The 21,049-nt window shown below is 41.7% G+C and overlaps 1 protein-coding gene across 1 annotated transcript; it reads right to left on the bottom strand.

Annotated features, from left to right (window-relative positions):
- Positions 1-10,557: 10,557 nt before the first annotated feature.
- On the bottom strand, positions 10,558-15,139 carry LOC133447705 (short coiled-coil protein B-like). The gene is made up of 4 exons (XM_061726439.1): positions 15,021-15,139; positions 12,585-12,661; positions 12,417-12,497; positions 10,558-10,979 (listed from the first exon to the last, which is right to left on the bottom strand). Exons 2-4 carry the CDS (start codon positions 12,598-12,600, stop codon positions 10,837-10,839), a joined length of 240 nt encoding a protein of 79 aa, XP_061582423.1. The 5' UTR covers positions 12,601-12,661; positions 15,021-15,139; the 3' UTR covers positions 10,558-10,836.
- Positions 15,140-21,049: the final 5,910 nt, after the last annotated feature.

Genomic DNA, 21,049 nt, shown 5'->3' with positions numbered 1-21,049 from the left:
GGATTCTTAATAGTTTTAAACAAGGAAACCCTTTGAGCTCATGGTGCAAAGCGTGCATGGGGATGGATGAGATGTGAGCTGTGACCGGCCCAGGTGTGTTTTGGAAACAACCAACCCCGAGCAGTTTGTGTTTTCACCGCCAGGAGCGTGAGCCATGAACCAACTAAGCATTAGTGACACTGACTACGTTTACATGCAGTCAAAATTGGGGTTAAGGTCAATATTCCGGTTACTGAAACATTGGGAATAATCTGTTTCCATGCATGAGCAAACAGGGTTATCCCTGTTTACATAGTAATTAATCATTCTGGATATCTGGATCAAACCAGCGACGCTTGATGCAATGCATGATGCAATTCCCGTCATTTCTGCTTCTTCTTCCTGTATCCAAATTCAAAACAAATGGTGCTTTGCGCAACTTTTCTCTCACCTTCTTGTAAATCTGTCTATCCCGGTACTTTCTACCGTCTACAAATGCAGAAATGTTCATATCCTTCATTACATTTATGAAGTGATTAGTCTCCTCCTGGTCTTGGTTTCTCCGTGTTTAAGAACTTCCTGGACTCAAAAGACCAGGATTCCTTGTGAACAGAACATGAGCAGAAAACAAATTCATGTTCCGTTTGATGGGGATATTCCGTTTGGCGTTTACATGACCCAATATTCAGGTTTTAAAAGGAGTAACCCAGGGCTCATATTGGGGTTTTTAAAAACCGGAATATGAGCAAATTCTGGTTATTCAAAGGGGTTATTGGTGTTTACATGGTCTTGTGCAGTCGGATTATTGCTAATATTCCGGTTAGAAAAGGGTTATTGACTTCATGGAAACGTAATCAGTATCTATCCAGAGAAGCAACCACCGTCCAGCCGTCCTACGTTCTTACCAGATCACCTGGATTCATCCTTCAACTGATCAATGAAGCGGAACAGAGATGTTTCAAAAACCAAAATTCAGGACAAAATTAATGGAACGTTGTGTTTCTGTAAAAAGTATACATTTATGGAACAATCTGGATACAGAAGCCAAAGAATGCAAATCAAACATTACATTTAAAAGAATAATAAAAGCTAGTTTGATGAAGAAATATCATGATAATTGTTAAGTTAGGTGGGTTTTCTTTTTTTTTCTCTCTCTCTTTTTAGCACCATTTTTCATTCGTTTTTTTTTTTTATCACATTATTTGAAATTAGATTCCTTAGGAAAAAGGGACAGATACAATAAGCTTAGTCTTCTTTCTGTTCCCTTTCATTCAAGGAAAGAGATTTGTTGTAATTATATTGAACTGTTTTGTTTTTCTTTTAATGAATGAAATAAATAAATCCATTTTGTGCAGTGTTTCCGTAACTGGACCAGCCAGTTGAACTGTCCTGTCAGTAAGTCCCACCGTATCTGCTGGTGGACAATGACACAATCTGGATTCATCCATGGATTAGTTAGGATTTGTTCTCCTGGATCTGGTTGTTCCTGATCCTCTTCCAAACATGTCTAAACCTGGAGACTTGTGGCTCTAACAACACCAGCCGGTGCCGGCTACACGCAGCCACTTCTCCTGCACTGAGCTCTGTCCGCTTGATCCGGGCGGTGGTGACTCCCTGCTGCTGTTCAGGAACCACGGTCCTGGAGGTTTCACAAAGCAGGTTTAGTGAAAACTCTGAGTCTGTTAACCCTGAAATGAGGGAAACTCTGAGTTTTCCGTTTCACAAAGGGAGGTAACTCAAACCAGAGAAAGAGGGGTAACTCTAGCCTGTTTCACAAAGAGAGGTAACTTAAGCTCTCGGTCAGTTACCGTAGTAACAGACGCTCTGAATCTAACCTGGTCAGTTACCGTAGTAACAGACTCTCTGAACCTAACCTGGTCAGTTACCGTAGTAACAGACTCTCTGAACCTAACCTGGTCAGTTACCGTAGTAACAGACTCTCTGAACCTAACCTGGTCAGTTACCGTAGTAACAGACGCTCTGAACCTAACCTGGTCGGGACCAGGTTTATATCGTGAAACCTGGAGTTTCTCTGCGTCTCCGTCTCTTTCAGAGACACACGCACATTTGATTTCCTCATTCATTCAGTCAGCAGGCGAGTTTTGGCAAAGTTCTGCCATCTGTCATTAAAAACAGAGTCAGTATAAATATTAGAAGTCCATTGTCACGAACACGGCATGTCCTTTTGATGAAGACACAATTGATGAAGGTGCAGCATTAATGCGCAGAGAATTAAATATTCGTCGGGAGATGGTTATCAGACCACGTAATACATGTACATTACAGTACATCAGGGATATTCAATTGGCGGCCCGCGGGCCACAGGCGGCCCGCCAGGAGCTTTTATGTGGCCCCTGGTCATATTTCAAAAAGGGGGTGTTTGTTGAAAAAAAAAATATATATATATATTTTTTTTTAATAATAGTGATGCACCGAATATTCGGCCGAAAATAGCAAAAAAAAAAACACTTTCGGTGTTCGGTGGAATAAGTGGGGAAAAAACCGAACAGTTAATAACAGCTGGAGTGAGGGAGCAGTGTTAAATGCAGCAAACATGTCAGATCATTACTTGGATGTGGGGAAAAAGCAGAGGACACGAGAAATGATCCAGGCTGAGTTGGATTTGGAAAAGCCGCTTGGTGATGGAGACGGTCACGGGGCGCACAGCACAGGAGATCGGGGAGAGAGCGCAGAGAGAAGGGCCGATGCGGTGGAGAACCCTCACTATATGTTTGACGAGATCCTCCAAGAAAATAACCCAGATTTTTACAATTATTATACAAGGCTTCAAATTGCGGAGATCAGCCCCACCACGACCCGATTAACTGGATTTGAATGGGAGATAATTTTTTTCATTTGAATAAGTGAGGACTTTGCATTTCAGATGGAACTTCTAAGCCTCCTATAATTCGTTTGTTTTGTTTTGCTGATATAATGCACAGATGTGTCATTAATAAAGGAGCTTATAGTTAATATTTTGGTTGCTTATTTATAACATCAAACTGGCTACTATGGACTGAAATGCTTGTGCTCAATGCTTAATATAATATTCAAATAAGGAAATCTTGGTGGAAAGTGGTGCTTTGTCATTATGGCGTGTTTTATTAAAAGTAGGTCAATATCAATTTCATTAAGTTTGCACAATGCATGGTTTCAAAATGAACTTGCATTTAAAATAATATTTCTTTATCTGAATATTATATTTAACATTCACAATGACTAAATCTGGAGACAATTAATACATAATTCATATGTAAACGAGATATATTCAAATGTATAATACAAATGTATTATATTTACATAGGTCTTCGTCTTTCAGTGCAAAATACATTTTGAAAACCCCCACATTTTCAAATTGTGCGGCCCCCTCCATACAGTCCTTTTGCAGATGTGGCCCCCGGCCGAATCTAGTTGAATACCCCTGCTGTACATAGTCTCATTACAGGCAAAGCAATATGTTAATCCTTTATTTTTTATAATTTTGATGATTGAATTGTTTATTTATTTCATAATATATTCAAATTTTTTGAGATTTTTTGGGGGGGGGTTTTCATAAACTGTGAGCCATAATTATCAAAATTATAACAAATAAAGGCTTGAAATATCTCACTTTGCATGTAGTGGGAAATATTTGTTTCACCTTAAGTTGAATTTACCACGAATGAAGTTTTGCAATATATTCAAATTTTCTGACCTCCACCTGTATATTATTACATCAATAAATAAGGGCATAATCTGCTGAAATACGTAAATGGAGTGTCAACCAGGTCAGGGGGGAGTGCTGGTACTCAGGCAGGGCTGGGTTGTTCAGGTCAACCTTCTTTCAAGTGGTAGGCCTGGCTGCTGGCTTTCTCTACTTGGTGGGTCTCTTAGCTTGTGGTTCTAGCTGGTCTTCGTCTTCATCATCCTCGCAAAGCGCGGGCGCGCGAAAATTTTGAGTTTTTTTTTTAACCCAAAACAGCTCAATGCTTAATATAATATTCAAATAAGGAAATCTTGGTGGAAAGTGGTGCTTTGTCATTATGGCATGTTTTATTAAAAGTAGGTCAATATCAATTTCATTAAGTTTGCACAACGCATGGTTTCAAAATGAACTTGCATTTAAAATAATATTTCTTTATCTGAATATTATATTTAACATTCACAATGACTAAATCTGGAGACAATTAATACATAATTCATATGTAAACGAGATATATTCAAATGTATAATACAAATGTATTATATTTACATAGGTCTTCGTCTTTCAGTGCAAAATACATTTTGAAAACCCCCACATTTTCAAATTGTGCGGCCCCCTCCATACAGTCCTTTTGCAGATGTGGCCCCCGGCCGAATCTAGTTGAATACCCCTGCTGTACATAGTCTCATTACAGGCAAAGCAATATGTTAATCCTTTATTTTTTATAATTTTGATGATTGAATTGTTTATTTATTTCATAATATATTCTAATTTTTTGAGATTTTTTTGGGGGGGGTTTTCATAAACTGTGAGCCATAATTATCAAAATTATAACAAATAAAGGCTTGAAATATCTCACTTTGCATGTAGTGGGAAATATTTGTTTCACCTTAAGTTGAATTTACCACGAATGAAGTTTTGCAATATATTCAAATTTTCTGACCTCCACCTGTATATTATTACATCAATAAATAAGGGCATAATATGTGTCTGTATTGGTTCAATACGGAACGCAACTTTTAATTCCCAATTACGGAACAATTCCGTATTTCAAGGGCGGGGGGCAAGCCTATTATCATACACCTGTCCAAGCCATCAAGGAGTTCCACAGGATTGCAGGTGAATGATGTAGAGATCTGTTAAATTAATTTTATATTATATTCTGTGCTGCGGTGTTACTCTTTTTTCAAAAAAACATGTTCAAATTCGCCGTATGCGCGCATTAAAATCTCTAATTCCATTCGGGTGAAAAAGGACATGGTGTGAAGTATGTGGATCTTCAGATGCAAACTAATGTTTCCTCAAAGGGATTTTGTAAATTAAAATGTTAAATAAATAAATAAAAAAAAAAAAGAAAGTATGTGGATCTTTTGTTGTCGCCGGTTGCCATGGTGAATCGTTGTATCAGGGCTCCATTGATGCTGGCTTTTTATAGTTGTGGTGCATGCGCTTAACTCCAGGTGAAACAAATCTGATTCTTATCTGATTCCTTCTCATATCCGATTTTCAGGGCTGACTGTCCACACTGTTTTTAGCAAGTGTCCAAATCGGATCTGGTTCTGTTCAGACTGGGCCACATCATTGTCTGATCTGACGGGTTGCCGTAGCAACGACGTTGCAGCGGAGGCGTCACCCAGCGCCAGACCCGGCGGCATGGGCGGGCATTGGGGGGCCGTGCCCGCCCTGGAGTAAAAGCAAATTTCTCTGTTTATTCAAAGCTCTCAAGTCTCACGCATTGAGCGTGAGACTCACGCATTTCAACCAGTTCACATGCTCACACGCCACACCTGACATTTCTCACGCTGAAAAGTGATAAAGTCGAGCGCACAGAAATTATTACTGAATGGAGGAGGATTTCTCTGCTGAGTTTACAGCGGTCCCGCGTCAGCGACCTACCAGCCAATCAGAAAATAGTACGTCTTGTTGCTGGGCAGTTTTTTTCCGCTGTGTGCTCGTTCCGTGGATGCGGGTGCACGCACAGGTTGCAGACGAGTTGGAACTGGAAAAGCAAAGCAAGGTATACGGTAGGTAACTACTTAATTTATTATCATTCACTAGGTTAGTCATTGGCAAACTGTAAGTCTTCACTTATTGGGTCTCCTAATGTTGGTTTTATTAATTCAGCGGCGGTTTTGTAGTCTGGCCTCCACTGATGCTTCGTTTATTGGCCAAAAAAAGAATAGCGTGGGAAGCTAGTGCACCTGTTTTGTATGGAAGCCTAATGATGCAAATCAAATTAAAATGAGTCACACTACCAAATAAACCACAATTTATGTGTGTTCTATTTGAAATAAATCCAAAAGTTGAGTTCATAAAGTAACTTTCTTTGCTTTCATTTGATTCCCAATCAACATAGACTGGTAAGAGTTGCTTTACATTGTTAATATGGTCTTAAAAACTGTTGTGAAATGCAAAATAATAGAATTTTATACATGCAAATATGTGATTAATTACTGAAATTCAGCCATTAATCACGACAAAAGAAAAATTCATCGCTTGACAGCCCTAGAAAAAAGTAATCATGTATTCTTCCAATCCTCATATGTGAGTTTGTCTACCCAAATAACCCACAATTGTGTATAATGTTATTTGAGCTTGGAGAGCAGCTCTCCCCTATTCTAAGCCAGTGCTTTCTCCACAAACCATAACGAAACAGAGCTACAGGTCCGTGGATTAAGCCACAGCCACACTGTCAACTCAATGTAAAGTAAATAAACAGGTGCTTATACACTAATCCGGCGACCGGTTTGTGTGCGCCGCCATCTTGCGGCGGCGCCATTGCTGCGGTGGCAGGTGTCAATCTGCCACCGCAGCGCTGTTATTGTAACCTGACGCTCTACAGCATCATTATAGCTGGATTGATGATGTTAGACAGTGGCCTTCCATAAATAATGAAGGTATCTTAAATTAATGCTGATGTTAATTTATAAATAATGATTTGTTTGAGCGATAAGCAGGAAAGAATAGAGGAATAGGGAGATAAGGGAGTGTATTATTAAACACTGTAATATAGCATACGTTACGTGTGATGTTAGCAGCGCAAAATGTAATCATTATGGAAAGGCTACGTGATTAAAAAAAACAACAACAACACCTGTTTATGTTTTGTTTTATTTTAGGTATCCAAGAATATTTTATTGATCGCCTGGCGTCCGATGACCCAAAAAAACGCAATTACAGGTCTCTAATTGAAGGGCAGAACTATCTCAGCTCCGGATGATACAGAATACATACATACATAACCCCAATCTTCAGATAAAACTAGTTTGTTGAGGAAAAAATATCAACTCTATTTGTAGCTGCAGAAGAAAAAAATAATCTCACGAGGAAAAGAAAAATATTGCTCATGCCTCGGAGCGTCTTCAGCATAATATAGCGGTAAAAAAAAAAGAAAAGAGAAGTAAGAGTAATAAAAAAGATGTAGGCTACTGTATGTTGTACTATTATACTAATTTATTGAAACACATGGCGAGTCAAACATTTACCAAAGCAGCTGCCAAACACTAAACAAGGTAGTAAGACGTGGGTTCTGCAGAACTGCGGCAGTAAATCCTCATCGGAGCTCCATTCTTTAGTAGTGATTTCATATGAACCCAAACCGTTAATAATCATTATTTTCTCCATATACCGGTCCCTGGCTTCCTTGTTTAAGGTATCCAGGTAAATTCCAGTTCCTTTCCAGCAGTTTAACATCTTTTTTTTTGCGTTCCGTCTGTTCACTTGGTGAAACAGAAAAGTAGTTTTGAAAGTCCGTCCCGTCTTCATTCACTATCAAAACAAATGCAGCGACGGGACAGGAGTTTTCCGATGATACAAATACATTAAGAGAGCCTGGCAGGGAGCGGAGTAATAGATCCATGGGAGCGGAGCATGGATCTATATACGTATATATGTCTATGGGCTGGAGCGGAGGAGCGGAGCCGCCACCGCAGTAATGGCGGCCGCTCGACTTCCGGGTTTTGCTGGATTCGTGTATACTTGTTCTAATGCAAGCCGGCAATATGTATGAACTCAGATAAGTCTAACAATAGGTAAACTAAAGTATTATTAAAGACACCATATTTTTTCATTATTTTGATAATAGTTAGGCCTTCAGAGAAGGTCTAGACGGCCCTGACGGTCCGCCACTGGATTATAGTTTTAGTCTGAAGAGTAAAGAGTAAACGATGAACAGAAAGTGTGCCTATTTTTTACTGTTTGCCTTTGTCTATTTCAAAGATGTCAGGGAAGAAGCAAAAGAGCATTCTGTCATTCTGGGCAGCAAAGAGTCAGCCCCCTAAAAAGGTTACCAGGTCAGAGGTCATGGGCGGCGGGTAATGAAGGCTAGGGAAGGCTAAGCCTCCCCAAATACAATGCCAGGTATTTTGCAAAAATGATATAATATGTGCGCAACATTAATAAAAAGCTGCAATATTGAATGTATGTTGTTGCTTCAGCTCCCTAGTGACAATGCGGTGATAATTCAGCAAGGCTTTGGTTAAAAAAAAAGAAAAGTAGCCAGCCACACCCCCCTGGTCTGCGGACCGCTCAGGTGATCAGAACCGCAAATGTTGTTTGTAAACATCCGCATTTTTGTCCGCCAATTACAAATGCACAGCCAGCAGTGCTCCTTTCAAAACACAACAAAAAGCTCCAAGTCAAGACCGAGATGGATATATATGCCCTGGCTGCAGCCACCGCGTCAGCCGACCCCCCCCAGTGTCTAACATATGAGCAGCGATGACCCGGGAGGAGGAGGAGACTGCACTGCCGGTAATCCTGCTATTATATTGGTAAAATTATGCTCAAATCATTGTTACGCAACTGTTTTGGGTTAAAAAAAAAACTCAAAATTTTCGCGCGCCCGCGCTTTGCGAGGATGATGAAGACGAAGACCAGCTAGAACCACAAGCTAAGAGACCCACCAAGTAGAGAAAGCCAGCAGCCAGGCCTACCACTTGAAAGAAGGTTGACCTGAACAACCCAGCCCTGCCTGAGTACCAGCACTCCCCCCTGACCTGGTTGACACTCCATTTACGTATTTCAGCAGGTACTTCAGCCTCAAGTTATCGAGCACATAACGTACCAGACCAACTTATATGCAACCCAGATGGACGTCAACACAACCTTCACCACCACTGAAGACAAGGTGATGAATTTTGTGGCTATCCTAATCTACGTGGGGATTTTTGAGCTCCCCTCCGTCTATGACTACTGGGCAATGGACACCAGGATCCCTCAAGATGCGAATGTCATGTCATCCAAGAGGTTCAAGCAGATGAAGAGGTTTGTTCACTTCAATGACAACACTCAGATCCCTGGAACCATCGACCGATTCTTCAAGATCCGGTCATTGTTCAACTTCCTGAATACTGCCTTCAGGAATGAGCCACAGACGCCCAAGCAGTCAGTGGATGAAGTCATGATTGCTTATAAAGGCAAAACAGCTGGCAACCTGAGGCAGTACATCAAGAGAAAACCGGACAAATGGGGATTCAAGTTGTTTGCTAGGGCTTCTGAGGATGGCTTCATTCATGACATGGTGCTATACCAGGGGAAGATGACACTCAAGGCCCATGGTGTCCCTCTGACACCTGAACAAATTGCCATGGGTGCCACCAGCCAGATAGTGTCTGTCCTGGCAAGCACCATGTCCTCCTCCGCTGCCACAGCCATCTTTGCTGACAACTTCTTCACTAGCCTGGAGATTGTGCGGTACCTCAGGGACAAGAAATGCAGGTACACTGGGACAGCGAGGGGAACAGAATAGGCAAGCCCCCACTCAAGGCCATCAAGGATATGGAGAAGAAAGCTGTCCCTCGTGGTACATGTGACCACGTCACCAGTGATGATGGGATCCTGGCTCTGAGGTGGAAGGACAACAGGGTTGTCACTCTGCTGTCTACAGATATGGGAGTGGAGCCCGTGTCCTCAGTCTACCGGTACTGTAGTGACACCAAAAGGAAGGAGCAAGTGAACTGCCCTGCTGTCATCAAAAGCTACAATGCCAACACGGGGGGCATTGACAAGAGCGACATGCTGGCCCACCTCTACCGTACCCCCTGAAATCCAAGACGTGGTACATGCGACTGTTTGCATATGCAATTGACATCAGCCTCAAAAATGCCTGGCTCATCTACAGGAGGGACTGCAAGGCTCTTGGTGTGGATGGCCTGCCACTGAAGCACTTCAGGATCCAGGTGTTCAAGGTTGCCAACAGCCAGAGGCCAGTCACATCTCGCCCCCGAAGGAGCACAGCAGGCAACTCCAGCGTCACTGCTGCTGATGTCCCCAAGCCTGTCCGGGGACACCGCAGCCAATTCTGTGAGGTTTGATGAGTCCCTGTTCCATGCTCCTGTCTGGACCAGTCGCCAGACGTGCAAGCACTGCAGCAGGAAGGGGAATATCTTGAGGTCAAACGTGGCCTGCGTGGTCTGCAAGGTCCACCTGTGCCTCAAACCCGACCGCAACTGCTTCATCCAGTACCACGAGGCAGTCGCCTAAGAGTTAGAATTACACCATGTTACAATAACAGCGGAGACAGTTCTATAGCTCTTTTTTTTCAGACAATAACATTTGAAACATTTTCTCAGACAGTAAAATAACTGAAAAAAAATCTGAAAAAATTGTTCAAATATGTTGTTTTGTTACTTGAAAATTTTAAAATATGTTTATGTAAAATATGCTTTGTTGATGAGAAAATATGTTTATCTATTTTTCTTATTTTTCTGAGGGGGGATATATATTGTTTTTCTGCACTACCTTGTTCTCTATAGCTGATACAACATGAATTACTCCTATGTGGGATCAATAAAGTTCTTATTTTGAGAAAATTAAACATATTATATTTGGTGCCTAACTGTTTCCCAAGTATATTAGTGCGTGTGTGAATGAATAAATGAGACGTAAAACGTACATTTCTTTGTAGAAAGGCGCTTTATGAAAATAAGTCCCTTTACGTGTATTAGTTTACAGCGCAGTCTTGAACATCCAATATGGCGGCGACGTTGACGTATCCCAGCAGCTCCATGGAAGGATACGGATAGACGTCTATGGTGACAGCGACTTCACAGTGCAGCGCTGCTCCGTGTGACGGGCGTGAAACCGGCTGCAGGTGTAGTTGGTGTTAGAGAGTCCGGTTGTCCAGGGCGGTGACGGTTGCCATGGGGACCGCACCGGGCTCTCCGAAGATCCGCTCACTTCCGTTTGCTCTTGGTGTCGGTGTTCTGGAAGACGGTGGAGGCAGACATGAGGTTCTCGATGTACTGACCCAGAACCTGGTTCTCCGACTTGAACTTCAGGTTCTCCTCCTTCACAGCGTCCACCCGCGCCGACAGATCTGGACAGAGAACACACCGTTCAGCAGGGGTCGTCACGGCAACGTCTTACATAAAGTATTCACCAGTTCCACCTCAACGTGTCACTGCGTTTCCAAAAGGTCCAGTCATAAACTGGTAGTCATGGTAACAACTAGCCAATAAGGAGAAATAGATGAACTTATACTTCAGTCACGTGTGTTTTGGTTTTCGTCACAAAACAATCTCATCTTACCACAATATGATTATTTCAAAGATTTTCTTTCTCCACTTCATGACTAGTCACCTGATGGCAGAGGTGAATAGTAACGAAGTAGATGTACTTCCTTACGCTACTTAAGTCATTTTTTTGAGGATTTGTACTTTACTAGCATTTTTTATTTTATCAGGACTTTTACTTTGACTTCACTACATTTAAAAATAAAACTCCCGCACACCTTCTTCTCACCATACACTTGTTTATTAGGCCAACGTTTCAGTCATAGACCTTTTTCAAGCCATCACCTTTGATGCCTTGAAAGGCATGAGAGGCCTGTGCCACATCCTGGACACTCTCAGCTGACATGGACGTTAACGGAGGGATAGCAGACCCGGGAACACCGCTGGAAATCCCCAGCGCCGTGCAAAAGTGTCATACGTAAACATCATCTAGAAACTATGGAAGAGTATTATATATTATAATATATCATATGTAGGCAGCACGGTGGCTTAGTGGTTAGCACTGTTGCCTCACAGCAAGAAGGTCCCCGGTTCGACTCCCAGGTCTTTCTGTGTGGAGTTTGCATGTTCTCCCCGTGCTTGCGTGGGTTTCCTCTGGGTACTCCGGTTTCCTCCCACAGTCCAAAAACATGCATGCTAGGTAAATTGATCATTCTAAATTGCCCGTAGGTGTGAGTGTGAGTATGTCTGGTTGTTTGTGGGGACTGCGGGTGGAAACCGCCAGGCAGGAGAAAAATAAAAATAATATTGGAGAGGAGGAGGATTTTTTTTTTCATTATGCACTTCGAGAAAAAAGTCTAAATGTCGAGATTAATGTTGAAGTACAATTTTGAGAAAAAAGTCGAAATGTCGAAAAAAAAAAGTCAAAATTTCGTGAATGAAGTTGAAATGTTGAGAAAAAAGGCGAAATTTCGATTTTTTTTCTCGAAATTGTATTTCAACATTAATCTTGACATTGACTTTTTTCTTGAGTGCACAATAAAAAAATCTTCCCCTCTCAAATATTTTTTCTCGTGCATGGCCCTAATATTCTTCCGTAAGAAACACCACCATACTTGGGATGAAACAATTACTCACTTTTCTATCTTCCATTGTGAATAAAACTGGGATTTTATGACATTTTCAAAGGTTGCTCTGTTTTTATTCACCTTTTACAGTGTCCCAACTTCATAGTGTGTGTTTTGCTACATTGAAACCCTGCCTGGTTCTCTGGTGAAGGCGGTACCAGGGTGGTGACGTACCCTCCAGCGTGTGCTGCAGCTCCAGGACCTGGCTGATGAGCCGGCTCTTCTCCTCCAGCTCCGCCTGGTTCTCCACGTCCCCTGCAGGGGTGGAGCACATCAGTCACACACACACACACACAGAGGCTTTGGGCTTGAATGCACCGCCAGCCGGCTGCTGTCCCTCACCGTCCTCCGAGCTCATGGTGGAGTGCTGGTCCGGGTTCCTGGGATGCAGGGCTGCAGGGCTGACACTCTCGGGGCCTCTGAAAACACACGGACCAGGTTACAGCGGGAGCAGAGACCGGACCGGGTTACAGCGGGAGCAGAGACCGGCCCCTGCTCCCCCCGCAGCAGGCCGGGGGGGACGACCCAAGCGCCAAGCGTCTCTCGGAATAACTCTCCATCGTTGCGTCTGAAATGCCATACTAAACACTATATACCGTATTTTCTGGACTATAAGCCGCATCTGCTCTATTTTTTTTTAAATAATAAAAAAAAGATATACAATCTGCACCTGCATACAAGCTGCATCCGCTCTATTTAAAAAAAAAAAGATATGTAAGCAGCAGATATTTCTGTTGTTAGATTAGATATTTACTACATGTACAGAACCATTTTGAACTGTAAATGATGTACATTTCTAACCTATTTAATTGTATAACTCTAGTTATCAGTTATACTGTATAGGCCTATGTATTGTGCTTATATGGTTTTGTGAATTATTGTTTTTTATTTTTTCTTGTTTTTAACTTATAAGCCCTTCAGGTTTTTATGACGTCTCCTGCTCATCTTTTCTTAACTTTTTTCCTCTGTGTAATGTTCCTTTTTACGAGTGCAAACAATAAAACTAAAACTAACAAAACAACGACCATCACGACGACACACACACTTGTTTGTACTTCTGCTTTGTCCTGATTTCTGTGAGTTTTGTTCATCTGCAGATTCGTTTATGGAGTCAAGCAGTGCATGACAGAAAACATACTAACACATGAAAACAACATACACGTGAGCCTGCAGAGACCCACAGATTTCACAGACTTAGCTCAGGGTGACACCCAAACCATGCATTTGTTTGTTTGTTTATTTACTTAGCACATATTAAAAAGTCAGTAATACAATTACCATAAAAAAACAATAGACAGCATATGCAAGGAGGTCCAAAAAACCCTCTAGGGCTTGACGAGAGGATTTCCTTAAATGAGCATAAAAATGTTTTAAATAATTCAGGTGAAAGTTGGACACGGTGGGGAGGAAGTGAATTCCATATCTTGGAACTTCAGTAAGAGATGTTAAATTGAGATGAAATAGTTCATGATTGTGGGGGCTGAAGCTGGGAGGCTTTACGGGTTGAATAATTATGAAATTCATTGTTCGGGGGAATAGAAATTGTGAAAAAAGTTAGGAAGAGTCTTATTTAAAGAACCATATACAAATTGAGCAATTTGGAGGTTATTAATCTCATTCGTTACACATATCAAAATAAGAAGTAAAAACCCCAGTATCAATTAACAATCACGGCCACCCCGAAGTCAAATCTCCATCTTATAACCATTAACACCTTAACAACCATGCCTTTATTAATGATTTTAAGATTTTTTTTCATGTCTCAAAAGAGTAGAAAAACAAAAATGCAAGTAAGATAAGTCTAGACATTGCTCGTTATTTGTTATTATAATATAATATTTCCTCTCCTTTTCTATGCTCCATTATGTGAATTTAAATGCTTGATTTATTTTGTTATTCATATGCACCTTTTAATTCTTAGAGCGCCTTTTTTTTTGTATTCCTTACAAGAATCCCAATTTTTTATTTTCCTTTCTTTTCATATTGCATTTAAATTGATATTTGTACATTATCCTCTTTGAGAGTTTGTATAATTTCAATAAAGTTTGTTTTTTTTAACAACCATGCCGCAAAGAATGCTGGGAACCAGACCGTTACATTATTATTATTATTATTATCATTAATATTATTAATAAAATAATATTATTTATTATTGATAATAATAATAATATTTATTATTAATAATAATAAATAATAATGGCTACATTCTTGTTTATTTTTGTTTCTTTTATGACTTCTATGTAGCTGGACGGGTAGACAGTATTTAGCTGCATTTTCGTAACAATCACTAAAACCCTGACTAAAACACAGTGGAAGCTTTAATATTTGGAAGCATGTTCAAGTACACTCACAAACAGTTTAACTTTAAGCACTAAAGTGAAGAATAAAGGAAAGGGCTCTTAAATCATTAAATACTGGCCGTTACTCGCGCTAGCTGCTGTTAGAAACACCTGAAGTTAATAAACCTGTAGTAAAGTTATTACTACTGTAGTAATATTAGTAAGAACTGAGGCCATAGATCCAGAACAGTGATGGGGGAGATACTGTTAGCTGTTAAGCCTGAATTATGGTTCTGCGTTAAAACGACGGCGAGCCTACGGCGTACGGTACGCGGCGACGCACACCTTACGGTACCCTACCCTACGCCGTAGGCTCTGCGTCGGTGTAACGCGGAACCATGAATCAGCTAGCAGCCCGCGGCAGTAGCTGCTCCTCCCCAGCTGTCTCTCCTCGTCTGGCACAAACTAGAACAAGTCCAGGAGAAATGTGCACACATACCTTCCACTGTGAAAATAAACCCCCCAGCGAGCCCACGAAGAGGTTTAAAGCTGGTTTTTAATCTCACATCAGCTGAGCTGATCAGAGAAAACAGGTCGATGCGCCGTTCAGCCTCCAGGGGGCGGTGTAAATCATGTATCCGTATCCTTCCATGAGCTGCTGCGATACGTCAACGTCGCCGCCATATTGGATGAGGCAAGACTGCACTGTAAACTAATACAAGTAAATGGACTGATTTTCATAAAGCGCCTTTCTACAAAGACATTTACGTTTTACGTCTCATTTATTCATTTAAGATTATGGATAAAAAGCAAATTCGCTGGCATCATTGTAACATTTTAAAGAAATATAATCTGTTGAGCTTTGACAGTTTTATTATTTTATGCTTTCTTAAACTATTTTTCAAATGTATTAAAAATTTGGCCCCAGAGCCACTCTCAGTTTTTATTCAGAGACAAAACAGCACCAGAGTCACCAGGAGCAATACAAACTGTAACTGTCAAATACCTTACCGCAGAACAACATTCGGACAATCAGCTTTCTCAGTAAAGAGCGGTCATCTCTGGAATGGACTCCCGAATGAAATGAAATTGGTATCAGATAGCAGAATCTTTGCATCCATGGTTAAGAACTGGCTGAAAACACAACAAGATTGTACCCACTTTTGAAATGTTACTGTGTGTGTTGTGATGCGTGTTGAGAGGGAATGAATGAGTGAGGGAGTGAATGACTGAGGGAGTATGTGTATGATGTGTGGAGATTGTGGGATTATGTGACTGTTTTTGTGATTGTTTTTAAATAGATGTAATTTTATATTTTGTATCATAGGTCCTAGATATTTTTGTATTGTATTTTATTGTTAGAAAAGCCCAACTAGGGACAGGAGTTGCAAATTAGCAATAGCTAGAAACTCTATGTGCAGAACATCAGTTGCTGTCATTGTACTATGTTTAAACTGCATTGTCCCTATCAACTAAACCAATAAATAAATAAAATAAAAATTCACACACGCACTTATATACTTTGGAAACAGTTAGGCACCAAATATAATATATTTAATTTTCTCAGATGGCAAAAATAAGAACTTTATTGATCCCACATAGGAGTAATTCATGTTATATCAGCTATAGAGAACAAGGTAGTGCCGAAAAACAATATATATCCCCCCTCACAAAAATAAGAAAAATAGAGAAACATATTTTCTCATAAACAAAACATATTTAAAAAAATTCAAGTAACAAAATAACATATTTGAACCATTTTTCAAACAATAAAATAACATTTGAACCATTTTTCAGACAATAAAATAACATTTGAACCATTTTTCAGACAACAAACAACATTCTTATATCAGTTAGATACATTCTTATACAACATTCTTATATTTATAATTCCGATAAATAAGGAGGGGAAGGCCGTTCAGAGCTTTAACAAACATTAAAAGTTTAAAATCAACTCTAAAACGAACAGGCAGCCATTTTTATGTTTTTATGTGTATGTGTTTTTATATGAAACAAATAGAACACACAGTAAGTTAATAAAATCTTATTGTTTCTCTGTGCTGACTCACTGATCACTAACTGGGACGCTTCTAAACACCTGCCAAATCCTCATTTCTCACCTGTAGACAAACACCAGCCTTTTTCCCTCTAGTCAACTACCTGAAGGCTTTCCTCACCTGCACCTGTCCCTGCACATTGTGTCCGGGTTTGACATTTCCCCCAGTTTTTGAGTTTCAGTTCTGTCTTGTCCCCCTGTTCCCCATCTGCCCTGATTGTCTGCACCTGTGTCTCGTTCTCCCCTGTGTATATCTGGTCTTGTCTTCCCCTGCTCCCTGCTGGTCCGTACTGTTTGCTTCCTCCATGTCTCCACGTCGAGTTTTTGATTCCTGTTTTTGTTTTGCCTTTTTTGATCCTGCTCAGCGGTGTTTTTGGTTGTCTTTACAATAAACCTGAGTTTTCTGGAACTCCTGCCTCCTGCTCTCCTGCGTTTGGGTCCTCAACAAAACCTCATCGTGACAGAACGGAGCAGCCGCAGGACGACAGCGTCCTTCTCTAAAAGCTGCTGTCCCAGAGCCTGATCTCCATCCGCAGGGCCTCCAGCTCTGCGGCCTCAGGCAGCCCTGGATTTCACTGTCCTTTTCCACACGCTCGCCGCCGGGCCACTCAGCTATGTTCGATAGTTCCCTCAGGTCCACTGGTCCATCCTTCTCCGGGTTGTTTCCAATACAATTCAATTTTATTTGTATAGCGTCTAATACAACAAAAGTTGTCTCTAGACGCTTTCCAGAGACCCATGACCCCCGAGCAATTATTACATAAACAATGGCAGGAAAAAACTCCCCTAGTGGGAGAAAAGCCTTAAGCCAAACAGTGGCAAGGAAAAAAGGAAAAATGCCCTGGATTTCCCTGTCCTTCTCCGGACGCTCGCCGCCGGGCCACTCAGCTATATTGATAGTTGGCTTGGACTAAACTTATATACCGCTTTCCAGCTGTACTCCTACAGCCCCAAAGCGCTTTACACTGTAGACACTTTGCTCTACCAACTGAGGCACCTACCCCACGGATAGTTCCCTCAGGTCCACTGGTCCATCCTTCTCCGGGTTGTTTCCATTACAAGACTTCATAAATCTTCGGGGTATTTGATTCAGCCGGAATCGTGTTAATAAATCCATACAAAAGGGGTGTTGACGGATGTGAGAGCCGTGAGGGGGGGCTGCCACAGCACTGGAGTTCCTGATGAACTGCCGGTAAAAATTGGCGAAGCCCAAGAAACGTTGCAGTTCTTTACGGGAGGAAGGAGAGGCCCAATCCACAGCCTTGACCGTGGCCGGATCCATCTGGAAGCTCCCTCCTTGATGATGGAGCCCAGGAATGAAACCTCAGAAGTGTGAAACTGATCTACTGCTGCGCCAGGCGCTCCACCTCCCTGGAGTCTTTCCACCTCCACCTCAACCGCTTCATCCCAGGTACGTGCACTTGTGTCTGTCGTCAGGAAAAAAAAGGAATCTGTTCAAATCATTTTTTTCTTTTTCTAATTCCATACGAGCTTGAACCTGATTTTGATTCAAACAAATGTCTCTCTTAGGGTCGTCTGCTAGCGCCAAATACTTCCAGGCGTTCCTGGTGGACGGACTGGTGAGGTGGAACGAAGGCCGCGCAGCGGCAACTCTGGATGCAGCTGAGAAAGAAAGAACCTCTGCACTCCTACAGTTCCACCTCAAACACACCCTTAACCTGAAGGGCCAAAGGTGCTTGGTCGTCCGATGGTTAGGGATTTCACCAAGCCTGCTGCGTACACCGGTAGATGACGGGAAACAGAGGCATTTTTCCTGTTCAGTACACCGTCATGACACAGATCTACAGCAGTTTCTGTTGACTTTGTTCACAGGGGAGCTCATCGGTCTGGAGTACCGGTACCAGCAGACGGCCAGCGTGTTTGAGGACATGAACTTGGACCCTGTAATGTATTCATACATGAAGAGAACTATAAATGCAAACCCTTTTGAATTAGTTGCTTTTCTGCATTCAAATGTGATCTGAATCACAATGACAAACATACACAATATGTTTAAGCTGACAACACACAAACCATTAGTTTCTTGTGTTTTTACTGAACGTGCACATTAAACATTACAGTAATGGATGAAAAAGCAAGTGCATCCTTTGACTTACCAGCTGGTTGAAGCTCCTTCAGCAGCAGTGACTTTATAAAAAGATCTTCCAGAATCTTTGGATCAGAGCTGCTAAACAGTCAGGAGGAATTCTGGATCCAGACCCGTCGCCAGACCTCAGTCTTAAGGGGGGCATATCAACTGCATGGGGGGGGCACCATTACTTCAGCCATATATTCGCGCAGCACTGATACACGTAACCATCACTGTAGAGCCTGTACCAATAGGCTATACTCAGGGCAACAGGGTTGGTTTTGTTTGGACGCGTGCTTCAAATTGATTCAAACGCTCAGACTTAGAATCCGGGTCGGATATGTCAATCCATTTATTCCGTATTCAGCAGTAGTCAAAACAAACGTAATTCCACTGTTTAAACTTAACATAAACTTAACAAGAACGCTTTTGCACGTCTTGTCTTCTTTGCACACCTTGCACGGTCAAAAACTGTTTGTCTTCCCCCTGTCGCACCTGCCTGCAATCACCACCCAGGAAGGTTATAATGGGTACCATGACAACCACCCACCTGGCTGATTGACAGGCTAAACATGACGTCACCATAAAGGGGGTGACAATTCAAGATTCAGTTTAAATAAAACAAAATAAATCTAAGTATTTTGGCTCCAACAATCACGTTAAACATAACCAACAGCAAATATGACCAGCTATAGCATCATTCCTCGCAATTTTAATCATAACATCAAAGCAGTATGAAACATTGAAGCAAAAACATTAAAGCAATATCCACAAAACACTTGACTATGCAACATATGTAACACCAGAATCGTCTCTCAAACTGAAAATGCACCACGGCGGGTGCATTTTAAAACAGTCAACAGAGGGATATGCATTTCCATTACGCGCTCGCACACATACAGGACTGCCTCAGAAAATTAGAATATTGTGATAAAGTTCTTTATTTTCCGTAATGTGATTAAAAAAACAAAAATGTCATACATTCTGGATTCATTACAAATCAACTGAAATATTGCAAGCCTTTTATTATTTTAATATTGCTGATTATGGTTTACAGTTTAAGATTAAGATTCCCAGAATATTCTAATTTTTTTAGATAAGATATTTGAGCTTTCTTAAGCTGTAAGCCATGATCAGCAATATTAAAATAATAAAAGGCTTGCAATATTTCGGTTGATTTGTAATGTTTTTGTAATTGCATTACAGAAAATCACAATATTCTAATTTTCTGAAACAGTCCTGTATACAGGCACACGCACTTTGATCACACTTTTAGTTGAGGCAGCGCTGTCCTCTTATTAGTCCATCCTGTGTCAGTACAGCGGGAGGCAGCGTTTCTCCGAGCTGAACCTCCTCATCAATGAATCCTTCCACTGGGACTTGAACCTGTGAGTGAGGTCCTTTTCAAAAGCGAGCTGAATCAGCTGGGCCTTGCGTCTGTGCAGCATACTGCGCCGATGCTCCGAGAACACGTTTTTGAGCGTGGAAAATGAGTTTTCACATACTGCTGTGGAAGCTCCTAAAGTTAGGGCAAGGGTGTATGCTGTGACAACAGTCGGCATAGCCTGGAGAGCACGGTTGAATGTGCGAAGGATGTTGGCTATTGTCCATTTTCCATATTCGGGGGGGACCGGGGTGTCGGTCATTTTCTTCGCCAAAAACTCACGGGCCACAGCATATTCAGATTCAACCACATAAGCTCCAGCTAATTCCAGTAGAGGGGTTACCTTTGATGGGTCCAGGAAATTATTCTCGGCCTCTGGATCCAGAGCAGCCAGTGCGCCTATAAGCTCGCTGCTGCGCTCTCCAAAAAGCGCATCCATCTCTCCTTGCACAGCATCGATGACACTGTAAAATAACCTCTTGAACTCGGTCTTTTCATCTATGTCACTCTGTGCTTGCCCAATGGTTTCTTCAACTGCAAATTCACAGAGGTTCTTGTTGACAGTGCGTCTTCTCTTGCTTGGACCGGGGCCGGTCACTGGCATAGCCTCGCTGGCCGTGACTGGAGGAGCGCAGAGATCCCATAGCGCAGCAAATTCCTTTTCTGTGCGCAGTGTCTTCACTAGGGATGGGTACCGAAACCCGGTTCCAATTTTGGAACCGGAACCGAAATCCAAAAATTCAATATTCGTTTAAAAATGCGCATTTCGAATCTTCATTTCGAATCCTGGCAGGTTTTTTTTTTTCTCTCTCTCTCTCCCTCCCCCCGCTCCCCCCGCGCGCTCTGAGTATTACGTCACATCCGCGGCTGCGCAGTGTACTGTTCAGAGAAATTCAAACAAAATGGAGGGAAGCGGTGGAAAATCGAAACGGTCTAAAGTGTGGTTATATTACGGTAAGAGAACTGACGGATATGCGACATGTGTGAAGTGTGAGCGAG

This window comes from Cololabis saira, chromosome 7 (assembly GCF_033807715.1).
Source record: "Cololabis saira isolate AMF1-May2022 chromosome 7, fColSai1.1, whole genome shotgun sequence".
In the NCBI taxonomy this organism is placed as follows: Eukaryota; Metazoa; Chordata; class Actinopteri; order Beloniformes; family Belonidae; genus Cololabis; species Cololabis saira.
Note: the sequence above shows the minus strand (reverse complement) of the source record. Positions and strands in the feature narration are given on the sequence as shown.